General features: G+C 39.8%; 1 protein-coding gene across 1 annotated transcript; it reads right to left on the bottom strand.

Moving 5' to 3' along the window:
• Window positions 1–3,118: 3,118 nt before the first annotated feature.
• Window positions 3,119–11,716, bottom strand: LOC121369652 (neuroglobin-like). Its single transcript, XM_041494695.1, has 4 exons — window positions 11,583–11,716; window positions 9,651–9,792; window positions 6,675–6,909; window positions 3,119–3,472 (listed from the first exon to the last, which is right to left on the bottom strand). Exons 2-4 carry the CDS (start codon window positions 9,773–9,775, stop codon window positions 3,305–3,307), a joined length of 528 nt encoding a protein of 175 aa, XP_041350629.1. The 5' UTR covers window positions 9,776–9,792; window positions 11,583–11,716; the 3' UTR covers window positions 3,119–3,304.
• Window positions 11,717–13,142: the final 1,426 nt, after the last annotated feature.

Raw genomic sequence — 13,142 nt, forward strand, 5'->3', positions numbered from 1 at the left:
CGCGCATTTACGCATATCAAGAATACATATCTATCAATTTCAATTAAATTTGAGTGTCTTTACAAAAATATTAGTATCAGATAAAAATGCATGTATAAAAAGACAAACATAAAATAGGAAAGATGACTATTGAAAGATACATGGTGCACTGGTTGGAACGAAAATAGTCCAATGGGCCCTCCGACGGGGATCGATCTCAAACGACCGCGCATCAGGCGAGCGCTTAACCACTGGGCTAGGTCCCGTGGGGGGAGAGAGAACGAGTCTGAGAGAGAGAGAGAGAGAGAGAGAGAGAGAGAGAGAGAGAGAGAGAGAGAGAGAGAGAGAGAGGAGGGAGAGGAAGTGTTATACCTTACATATCATTAGTCAACAACTAGTATAGTGAAAAAAAAGACACCCGCCACCCTATAAACCAATAAAGAGGGAGAGGAAGTGATATATAATATATATATGCTCAACATATTAAAATGGAGCATAGTATATATATATATATACTTTAGATGATTATTGCTACTCCAAGTTTCACGCTAAACGGAGAGAGAGAGAGAGAGAGAGAGAGAGAGAGAGAGAGAGAGAGAGAGAGAGAGAGAGAGAGAGAGAGAGAGCGAGAGAGAGAGAGAGAGCGAGAGAGAGAGAGATAATTAGAGAGAGAGAATGAATGAATGAGAGAGAGAGGGAGAGGAAGAGGGAGAGAGAGATGGAGAGGGAGAGAAAGAGGGAGAGAGAGAGAGCGAGAGAGAGAAATAGAGAGAGAGAGAGAATGAGAGAGAGAGAGAGAGAGAGAGAGAGAGAGAGAGAGAGAGAGAGAGAGAGAGAGAGAGAGAGAGAGAGAGAGAGATGGAGAGGGAGAGAGAGACACACCCGCCACCCTATAAACCAATAAAGAGGGAGAGGAAGTGATATCGAATATAATTATATGCTCAACATATATAAAAATGGAGCATCGTATATCGATATATACTTTAGCAGTGATTATTGCTACTTCAAGTTTCACGCTAAACGCGAGAGAGAGAGAGAGAGAGGAGAGAGAGAGAGACGAGAGAGAGAGAGAGAGAGAGAGAGAGTAGAGAAGAGAGAATTTAATTAGAGAGAGAATGAAGAAGGGGGGGGGGGGAGAGAGAGGGAGAGGGAGGAGAGAGGGAGAGCAGAGAGGGGAATTAGACGAGAGAGGATGAATGACGGAGAGAGATGAGATGCAATGGATTGGAGAGACGAGGAGACGCCCGACGAGAGAGAGAGAAGAGAGGGGGGGGGGGGGGGAGGGAGAGGGAGAGGACGGAGAGACACCCGCCATGGGGTTCCGCAAACAAATTTCCTTTCACCGAGGAGGACAAAATGTACATCCATACATCTTGGGATCAGTTAGATCGAGAGAGCAATCGACAGAGACAGGCTGAGAGAAAGGAAGGAAGGAATGTTTTATTTAACGGCGCACTCAAGACAACACATTTTAATTACATTTGTATGGCATCGGAATAGAGAGCAAGAGAGAGATAGCCCGAGAGATAGTGTACAAAGTGAAATGAGGTTACGAGAGAGAGAGAGAGAGAGAGAGAGAGAGAGAGAGAGAGAGAGAGAGAGAGAGAGAGAGAGAGATTCCAATTAAAATATATAGTATTAAAACAAATCCGTAGCTGTGATGAATATCGAGTTTTCAACAAGAGTTTTGTCGCTCGGTAAAATAATTACAACACTATTATGGTTTTATTTGATATACGTGTATTGTTTTGTTATTATTGATAATATCAAACTATACGTGCATTAAGTTACGTATCATTTTTTTTAAAAATTGCACAGTCACGCACTTCATTAGTCAACTACTAGTATAGTGGAAAAAAGACACCCCCACCCTATAAACGCAATAAATGTTTATACCAGCATTATGTTCAAAAATTTGTTGACACACTATTAAATTAAGTCAGTTAAAGCTGTACACATTTTAATATCATTAACTTATGCCACGGTCTTGAATTGTCTTTCAAGTAGTAGTTATGGTTTCAAAGCACACCCCGTCAACGTCAAGTGGTTTTACAGTGAAAATTCGTCAAGTGTGGCCGAATAATATAATCATTATGATTACAGCCTTTAGATTAGGGTACATACGTGTGCGTCATGCGAAATGTATGGAATGAAAAATACTATAGATTGTAAAGCCGGTCATAATGTTTTCTGGGGTAATAATAATTAATATATATATTACAAAACGAATAATTATATACTCTTCAAAAAAGTAGGGGAACTCTAATAAGAATTTAAAATTGCCAAAATTGTAAGGTATATTAGCTGTGGGGAATGGTTATATGATAATAGTGAATTAATTGGGCAAACATTACAACCGGTAGTTCAGTATTACAGTAGATTTTATGACCACCAAAGATCTTGAAGGACGATTGGGGTCAGAAGTGAAATTTGAAAGCTGACGGGGTTTTTTTATCAGTAAATCGCAAATAAATTCAAACAATAAAAATGACTAAAACAAAGCAATAACAACTGTATAATCAACAGAATGAAAAAGATTGACAGAAATAATGTTCCACAGTGATTAATGGACCTTCCTGGAAATGGTCAAAATCGAGAATGACACCCCACGCACGTGTACGGGGCAACTGCTCGATGCACGTGCAAAGTATGGAGTGTGTGTCGGATTTTTAATCCAGATACTGACTCCAAACCCTGAGTGAGTGCTCCGCAAGGCTCAATGGGTGGGTGTAAACCACTTGCACCGACCAGTGATCCATAACTGGTTCAACAAAGGCCATGGTTTGTGCTATCCTGCATGTAGGAAGCGCAAATAAGATCCCTTGCTGCCTGTCGTAAAAGAGTAGCCTATGTGGCGACAGCGGGTTTCCTCTAAAAAACCCAGTGTCAGAATGACCATATGTTTGACGTCCAATAGCCGATGATAAGATAAAAAAATCAATGTGCTCTAGTGGCATCGTTAAATAAAACAAACTTTATTTTACTTTACGGTGAGTTGGTAAACAGATCTGAACGTTCTTTACTAGGATGGCTGTGGTCAAAACATATGTTCGGTCTAATAGTTTATATTAACATTAATATTTCAGGTTCCCCTACTTTTTTCGAAGAGTATAATAGCTATAATACACAAACAACCATATATATATCACAGATTTATTACAGTCACATAGTGAATAAATTATTTAAAAACCCCATTATTATTCCAAAAACATTTGGTGTTCACACCACTGTCTGTAGAAGAATTTATTATATGTTTTGTTACGTGACCATCTGTTCATTATTATTTAATAAAGACACTCGGAATTAAAGATCCAGTGCACGGCCACTAAGTAGGCTTTGCCTCGTTCTCTTCTCTCTTGCGCTGTTCTTCCATCCCCTCCCGCATGTTTGCTGCGATCACAGAAAAGAAGTTCACCCACGCTTGTTTCTTAGCTTTAGTGAAGTTCGAACCCAGTTTGTGCTCCAGTGAGTACACCAAACACTGGCCAAGTATCTGTAATAACAACAATAACAATAACAATAATAATAATAATAATAATAATAATATACAATAACAATTTATAATATAATGTGCAAGGCCTTTTAACAGTTTCCCATCGTTCTGATCTCTACTGCCGAAAGCCATCTTTGTGCTTACCGATGCCTAACAATAACAATAACAATAATAATAATAATAATATACAATAACAATTTATAATATAATGTGCAAGGCCTTTTTAACAGTTTCCCATCGTTCTGATCTCTACTGCCGAAAGCCATCTTTGTGCTTACCGATACCTCATTTTTCGCAAGGATATTCGCACTCATGGCCAATGGACTAACGTACACACATCGTGTTAAATAGTGCTTACGAAGATGAATTCCATAAATACAACTGTAATAGAGGCCACCATGTGTGTCACTTAATACAGAAGTGGCTATATACCCGGCGGCCGTGTATATACTAGTAGTTTGCTGAGGGATGGATATCTACACGATGGTCATTAACTTTGCCGTGTGTAGCATGAGATTAGTATTAGTATTAATATTAGTAGTCTTCGTCGTCATCGTAGTAGTAGTAGTAGTAGTAGTGGTAGTAGTAATAGTTGTTGTAGTGGTAGTAGTAGTAGTGGTAATAATAGTAATAATGGTGACGATGTTAATAAATGACAGTAAGAACAAGAACTACTACTACTATTACTCCTGCTACTGCTGCTGTTGCTGCTGTTGCTGCTGCCGCTGATGCTACTACTGCTACAGTTGTTTCTGTAACCACAGTGCTACTGCTGCTGCTACTACTATTACTAACAACACCACCTAACTGCTGCTGTAGATCGAATACTTCTGACGTAGTATATACATGTATATCTTCAAAATATTGGTGCTACTTCTACTTTAACTACTATTACTATAACTTGTATCGAAATAGGAATTCAGGTTAATAGTCCGAAATTCCTATCACTTTAAATGTCAAAACGCGATTAATAATACATTTCCGTGTCTATATCTAATTAAGTTTTAAACGCGCTGTCATAGAACACGTATATTTACAATGTGCAGCCTACTGTCTAGTCAGGAAAGATGTTAATTGTGAGTTATGGCGACCTGCGACCGCTCACACGATCGATCGGAGCCAGTCGTGAGATGGGTCGCCCGATCAGATATAAAGGGTCGCGATCGTGCGGCCACAGCAACCAGCATCTGCAGTCGGGCCAACATAAGTTCAAGTCTTCTCGGCGGCACTGGTACATCCGCCATAGCGATATGCTCTCTTCGAGTGTCGTTGTGGAGAGTGACCTGAACCCCAGAAGCCACTCCAAATATACTGGGGCCTAATTCACAAAGGTCTCTTAGGCTCTGCTAGACAACAGAACATCCTCTTTGTAAGTCTTCTAGCACTGCACTGCGAGATCGCAAAGTTGCGAAAGTTTAGTGAATTAAGCCCCCGATCGTGAGGTCGTACGACAGGTGGTACCACCAATCGTCAGGTGGCATGACCAGTAGCACGACCAATCGTGCCACTACTTAACCCGCGATCATGCACGACTGGTGGTACGACCATGTAAGATCTGTCTGCGACCTCTTACGATTTAAAATCGCAGGTCAGAAGTTTTGAACATGACCATCGACCTTGCTGCGACTGATTTTACTCTGGCGATCACCCACAACGCTCTTTGGACGATTTTCCCGCGATTCCTACATTGTCCAATCGCAGCTAGATTGTAACCTGGTCGCAGGCCCGGTGTAAAGCATTAGTCACACTGGATCGTACGTTTTCTGGATTGTGCGATTGGTGGCAATTTGGGCCGTGGTACGATCAATCGGCAATGTTTGCTACGATCTCCATTTGCGATCGTATACTGCGATTGCTCTTACGATTGGTGGTACGCGTGGTCGTGTGATCACCAACGATTGGAGACGATCGATCGCAAGATCAATCGTAGGTAATCGTGCGACTAGTGGTGACGATCAGCGACCGATCGTACGATCAATCGTGTCGACCTGCGACCGATCGCAGCCAGTCGTGACATGGGTCGCTCGATCAGATATAAAGGCTCTGCAGTCGGGCCAACATAAGTTCGAGTCTTCTCGGCGGCACTGGTACACCCGCCATAGCGATATGCTCTCTGCGGGTATTTGTGTGTGTGTGTGTGTGTGTGTGTGTGTGGGGGGGGGGGGGGGTTGGGGTCAACCACCCCCCTCCTGCACACGCGCCTGCAAAGGCCGTGGCATGTGCTACCCTGATTGTGGGATGGTGCATATATAAAAAAATCCCTTACTATTAATGAAAAAAAGTAGCACGTTTCCTCTCTAAGACTATATGTCAAAATTACCAAATGTTGGACATCCAATAGCCGATGATTAATAAATCAATGTGCTCTAGTAGTTTCGTTAAAGAAAACAAACGTTAACTTTTTAAACTAAAATGGAGCCAGAACTGATGTACGAGCCCAGTACCTACCAATGTTAAAGCCCAGGACCCATATTCACAAAACATCGTAAGTCTAGTTTTACACGTAAACGTAAATCTACGAATGAAGAGCTATTCACGAAACAACGAAAACGTAAGTTACGTGTTAAGTTGGACGTAAATATAAGAGTGCCTCCGGTTGCAACTAACGCTGCACGTAAGTTGTGTACATATAATAAATCAAACACGATCACCGTTATTTACTATTATTTACGGAAACTGGCAGCATTTCGATTAAATGAAGCAGTTTGCAATGCCGAACGCCCACAGATTGAACAGATTTTTGTTGGTGATCGAACAGATTTTTTCGACTCGGCCAATTTCTCCTGAGTTATCTTTTCCTTTTTAAGAAATGTCCTCAAGTTCGTACCAAAACGCGGATCCTCACCAATACCAAAATGCCATGGTTCACTGTTCGCAATGTTATTGTTAGCAGACGACAAACAAAATTGCGTTTTGCGCATTGTTATCTACCCAGTAGCCATCGTTACTAATGTTTTTGTTTTTTTTAATTACTCCAGTGAGAGAGCTAAATCGTAGATTTACATCCAACTAAGTTACGTTTGCATTTACGACAGTCTTTGAGAATAAGGTGCTTCTTGCACGTAAACGTAAATCTACGGCAGACGTAAGTGCTAGTCGTAGACGTAAATTTACAACTTTTTGTGAATATGGGTCCAGGACTTGAGCACTGCGCTAATGACCATGCTACTTATTCCACTGCGCTATCGACCACGCTACTTACACCATAGTGCTTCATGGTGACGCCATAACCTGTGTGACGTCCTCCCAGGTCTTTCAGAGTTGGCGCCAATGCGGGCAGGTCGTCCATGCCGTTAATGGCGGTGCCCAGCGTGTCAACAAACACCTTCTTCACGTGTCGGCAGAACTGGCTGTTCGTCTTGTAGTTGTCTTCGCTGATCACCTCATCTTTGTTGAAACTGAACAACGTCTTCGTTTCGGGATATTTAGAAAATAACCTACAAATACAATAAAGTTTAGAAAAAATAAAAAATAAAACAAATAAATGATAATAATAATAAATAATAAATTAAAAAAAAACCAACAAAGAAAAACAAATAAAAGCGACAAAAACAACAACATCCCCCCAAAAAAACCCACACCTCCAAAACAAAAACAAGCAACAACAACAACAGGAATACAACAACATACCACCTCCACACCCAACCCCTCTCCCAGAAGTCCTAACCAACAAACAAAACAACAATAACAACAACACACAACTCCCCCCACAAAAAAACAACAACAACAACAACAAAAAAAACCCAAGAAAAAAACAACCCCCAGACAACAAACAAAACAAAACAGATCAGAACAAGAAATCTGCCAACTATAATCAGTTTACACGATTGCGTAATATAACATAAAACTGACTTTAAAAAACGTATTAAATTCTCAAACAATAACGATATTGTCCTAACATTGTTCTTGGTAGATAAAAGCCAAACATTCCAAGCCGACAGACTGCTCGTATTATCTCTGACAGGCATACTACATGTATAAATTTATATTCTGTAAATGAATGCACAGATTTTATTTTAATGGTTACTCGAGAGATAGGTAATGAAGACTCCACAGTGCTACTTTAGTGTACCTTTCCGACAACGTTTTTATGTATTCCTGTCCAAGGGGTAAAGGAAAGATACCTCCGCGTATGATTAAATTCAGTACATTAAATGTTCATTGTGACACTTGATCTGGAGTGTTTGAGAAGAGACCCTTCACTGCCAAATAATGGTATCCATTTGGTATGTAGTACATGGCAAAACATACCACGTCCTTTAATATACACTGCATCGGGAAAGTAGAAAAGAAAGAAAGAAAGAAATGCTTTATTCAACGACGCACTCAACACATGTTATTCACGTCAGACATATGGCTAAGCAGGGCCGTAAAAAAGTCCGGAAAGTATTATAGAAACTTAAAGAAAATTCTCTTCTTAACTGTTTAAGGAGTTTTAGACTATTAACTACTCAGTTGCCCCCCCCCCCCCCCCTCCCCCAAACAAAAAATCCTAGCTACGGCCCTGCTAAGGACCACACAGATTTTGAGAGGAAATCCGCTGTCGCCACTTCATGGGCTACTCTTTCCGATTAGCAGCAAGGGATCTTTTATTTGCGCTTCCCACAGGCAGGATAGCACAAACCACGGCCTTTGTTGAACCAGTTATGGATCACTGGTCGGTGCAAGTGGTTTATACCTACCCATTGAGCCTTGCGGAGCACTCACTCAGGGTTTGGAGTCGGTATGTGGATTAAAAATCCCATGCCTCGACTGGGATCCGAACCCAGTACCTACCAGCCTGTAGACCGATGGCCTAACCACGACGCCACCGAGGCCGGTAGAAAAGAAAGTATTCCGCGGTGACTGACATTACATTTTAAACTTTTTTTTTCTTTTTTTTTTAAATACACATATTTATTTCTTACAAATGCATCCAAGCATTTCATGCTGCTAGTTTCGTAAAGTAAAAGTTTGTTTTATTTAACGACGCCACTAGAGCACGCTAGTTTCGTAAGCTACTTAATGCTGACATACAAAACCAGTTCAAACTCACAGAATGACGTAAGTAAACTTTGATTGTCATTACACTGACCGTGACTGACGTTACACCCCCAAAAACCAACAACCCCCAAATCCCCCCCCCCCCCCAAAAAAAAAAAAAAAGCAAACAAAAACAAACCAGGAGAAAAACAAAACAATTTGTGTAATCTAGATAATTTAAAAGGCCATCAAAAAGTGATGAATTATTAATACATCGTTAAATAGTATATGGTCTTCTTATATGAACCTTTGAAAAACAAATTGCTTGAAGATATATTATCAGTCAACGTGGAACTGTCCCTATGTGCATTTTATACTACGGCTATTTCGTGACTATTATTAAAGAATGAGGGGAAACTCATCACCGTAGACTTATCCTTATGAACAGCGACAAATGATCTTTTATATGCACTTTCTTATAGACAGGAAACATATACACGCATACCACATCCTTTGACATATTATTTACCCATTTACCCATTTTTGAACACTTGTTCAGACTGAATAAAAGTCCAACGGAGTCACCGAGGGCGAACGACCCTACGACCTAACGCATCTCAAACTCCACCCCGTCTGATTGAAAAGTTAAAGTTTGTTTTGTTTAACGACACCACTAGAGCACATTGATTTATTAATCACCAGCTATTGGATGTCAACCGTTTGGTAATTTTGACATGTAGTCTTGGAGAGAAAACTCGCTACATTTTCCCATTAGTAGCAAGGGATCTTTTGTATGCGCCATCCCACAGACAGGATAGCAGATACCATGGCCTTTGGTATACCAGTCGTGGTGCACTGGCAAGAACTAGAAATGGCCAACGGGCCCACCGACGAGGATTGATCATAAACCGACCGCACATCAAGAGAACGCTTTACCACTGGGCGTTCCTCGCCTAGTCGTAGACAGAAGTGACGGATCCAGAAAATCCATTGGTGTGTGTGTGTGGGGGGGGGGGGGGGGGGGGCAATGGCATGTGGCTGAAGGACACAAACGTACCCGAAAGGATTCCTCGGATTCTCCAACCGTATAAAATAATAAAATAAAATATAACTATCGCAAAATTTAGGGATGGGGGGGGGGGGGGGAGTCCCTGAGGCCCCCCTTAGATCCGCCACTGAACAGGTGACTTTGTAGATCTGATTGATCTAGCCTCACCTTAAGTACATGTGTGCGCCGTTTTCCACTATGTCTCCTTCGTTGAATTCCTGCCACGATTCCCGGAGTAGAGTCTTGTCTATGTCCGTCAGGGTAGTCACCGCGGTGCTGCTTCCACATCCCATGTTGGCGTCTCTCCACCCTTATAAAACAAGACTTTATGTCACAGTAAAACGTTTTGGTTTTGGTTTATCGATACCACTAGAGCACATTGGTTTATTAATCATTGGCCACTGGATGTCAAACGTTTGGCAATTCTGACAGAATCTTCAGTTAAAGCTTGGTTTGCTTAACGACACAATATAAGTACCAACGTGGGATATGGAAGCACAATGTACATATAACGACAAATCTTTGTTTTTGCATTTCGAAAATAATATAATTCCATAAGAGTTAATTTTGATATGAGCCTTTGTTTCAATATAAAATAAAACTGTAGTAAAACTAATTTTGGTATTATACAAACATTAAAAAAAAAAATTCCCCCAAACTTAAAACATTACAGGACCTATGGGATTTATAAAACAATCTTCGCACCTATGATCACGTTTGAAATGAATGAACGGCTTATTTAAAATTTAAGCCACTGATTTAATATATGACCCTAAAGGTTTGTTTTTGTTGTTGTTTTTTGTTTAATGACACCACTAGAACACATTGATTTATTAATCATCGGCTATTGAATGTCAAACATTTGGTAATTCTGACATATAGTCTTAGAGAGGAAACCCGCTACATTTTTTTCTAATGCAAGGGATCTTTTATATGCACTATCCCACATACAGGATAGCACATACCACGGCCTTTGCACTGACTGGAACGAGAAATAGCCCAATTGGCCCACCGACGGGTATCAATCTCACACCGACCGCGCATCAAGCGAGCGCTTTACCACTGGGATACGGACCCTAAAGGTGACAATCAGCTAGTAATATTAATCAGTAGGCTAGATGGAGCTTTACCCCATCCTTCATAGCCCAAAATTATCTCCGATTAGAATGCATTAAAATAAAATATATGCTTTGCGCGTTACTGACGTGGTTTTTACACGCGGCAAGTTGCCATTTTACGAATAGAAGCTGAGATATGGCCTTGACATTCATCATAGTACTACGGTAAATAAACCACATTGTGCATGCGTTAACGGGTATGATTTCAGATATTTGAAAATGATTTTTATATATTAAAGTTTTGTTTGTTTTATTTAACGACACCACTGGAGCACATTGATTAATTAATCATCGACTATTGGATGTCAAACATTTGGCAATTCTGAAACCCGCTACATTTTTCCTAATGAAGCATGGGATCTTTTTTATGCACTTTCCCACAGACAGGAAAGCACATACCACGGCCTTGGCCCAGTTGTTGTGCACTGGTTGGAACGAGAATGGATCCACCGAAGTGGTTCGATCCTGCGACGCGAGCACCCCAAGTGAGCACTCAACCGACTACGGTAAATCCCGCTCCCTTTTATATATTAGTCTACATATGTTTTATGTGCTATGCTGTGTGTGTGTGTGTGCGTAAGTGTGTTCGTGTTTGTGTGAAGCCCATCCATATCTTCTTAAGAGTCATAGTTTTAAGAAAAACTAATTTTAACGTTTAAGAAATTCATTCAAATTTGAAAAAAGCATTTATTTATTTTAATTTCAAATTATAAAGTAGCCTACCACCCACCCGATCCCCCACAAAAAAAAGAAGCGAAACCAAACACAAACAGCAACAACAACAACAACAGCAGCAACAACAAAACAAAAGAACCCCAGTAACAAACAAAATAAAAACACCACAAAAAACAACAACAAAAACATTTTAAAAGTCTAACATTAAAAAAGAAAAACGAAAACGAAGACGAAGAAAAAATAATGAAGTACTCAATGTCTTGATTCAGCCCTCGATATTTAACATAGTTTCAATATTATTACTTACGTATTTCGCTTTCAGCGTGATGGTTCTTACTTCAAAGTATTTCAGCTCCAGTAAGATATTTCAGTTCAGTAAAAGTAATTTACAGAGAATGATGCTAACCCGAAGTTCTATATGCTGATTCTAATGCAACATGCTATAACATGTTCTCAAATATTTAATATATTTATTTTAAGTGATTGGCGGACTTGTGTTTATACTTTCAGTGTCATGGCACTGTGGTATAAACATTCGAAATTGTCTACCAGAGGTCAATAAAACATCACAGTGTGGGCACATGTCGATAAGGTATGTACCATGAAAATGGTAAGTTTAATATACTAGTTTAAAAAAATAAGGTAACACCAAAATACTCTACTATAACTTTAGTATACTAGTATATAAAACCCCACCAACCCACCCCCCCACCCCCTAAAAAAAAAACTAAACCAAAATAAAAACAACCCCCCCAATCACCCCCCAAAACCAACAACAAACAAACAAACACACACAAAAACAACAAAAAACAACAAAAAAACAAACAAACAACCCAACAAAAAACTAAAAAAACCCAATGAACAACTCCAACTTATAAAACTTGGTGAATTATTCAATTTGTGTTCGTTCAGCTAGATGGCCTCTTTCAGTGTGAAACCCTTTTTAATCATGATGCCTAGTAGATAAAAATCCCACATGCATTCCATTTTGGTGGTCCTGGCAGTAACTGAAGAATTTTGCTATAATTCATTCAAGCTATTATAGTAAATAAAAAAAAATTCTCGCTGGAGTAAACGTGCATAAGGTCCAATAAGACGTCAGTGAATAAACAAGTAAGGTAAAAAAAACAACAACTTTATTGGTTCCTACGGGCCTGCATAAGAGTATCCTTATTTATTCCAATGAGGTATAAACACACTTGGAGATTAAGTCAAACATTGAATATCAGGTCAAAGGCACTATTAAGGTAAGTATTTTGGTGATTAATGAGTAAGAAGCTTCACCGGAGACATGTTATCAGTTTGTAGTGATTTATGTTAGCCAATAAAAGTAAACACTAGAGAATGTCTCGGACATTGAGCTAGTTGGTAGAATCGTATGTAGAACACACACGGAGAAACATACTTGTAATGTCCTGGACTGTTCCAACATGTATTCACAAGGCTTGCGAGGTCTACTGGAATGTGTTTAAATCTATCTAAACTTGGGATAGCATAGCAACCAAACGCGTCCATCATTTCATTGAAAGAGCTTTTATTGTTATACATAGAAATTTTTAAATTAAAAAATCGTCCAGTTTATAATTATTTGCGAAAGGCTAAAAATACCCCCACCTCCCAGTCCATCAATTCAGGAAAAATCTAAAGTTTTATTACAGCATTATTAATGTTAGCTTTAAAAATAAATAAAATTGTTTGTTTTGGGTTCAACTGAAGTTACGGTTAACAAGATCTTGACATGCGCTATTCAGTGAATGGACTCAGTGGAGACTCGGCCACCTGTAAACACCTGATAAGAAAAGCGAGGGGATGGCTACACCCTGTTGAAATCGGCTATTGTTAATATGGAAGTTTACGTGTTATACTT

Source organism: Gigantopelta aegis, chromosome 4 (genome assembly GCF_016097555.1).
Source record: "Gigantopelta aegis isolate Gae_Host chromosome 4, Gae_host_genome, whole genome shotgun sequence".
Classification (NCBI taxonomy): Eukaryota; Metazoa; Mollusca; class Gastropoda; order Neomphalida; family Peltospiridae; genus Gigantopelta; species Gigantopelta aegis.

What these genes read in the sequence shown, in the direction of transcription:
- LOC121369652 (XM_041494695.1), bottom strand. Translation starts at nt 9,775, where the DNA reads ATGGGATGTGGAAGCAGCACCGCGGTGACTACCCTGACGGACATAGAC. An exon ending in GGCGCACACATGTACTTAAG is followed by an intron (nt 6,910 to 9,650) that starts GTGAGGCTAGAT and finishes TTGTATTTGTAG; the next exon opens with GTTATTTTCTAAATATCCCG. An exon ending in TCACCATGAAGCACTATGGT is followed by an intron (nt 3,473 to 6,674) that starts GTAAGTAGCGTG and finishes TTGTTATTACAG; the next exon opens with ATACTTGGCCAGTGTTTGGT.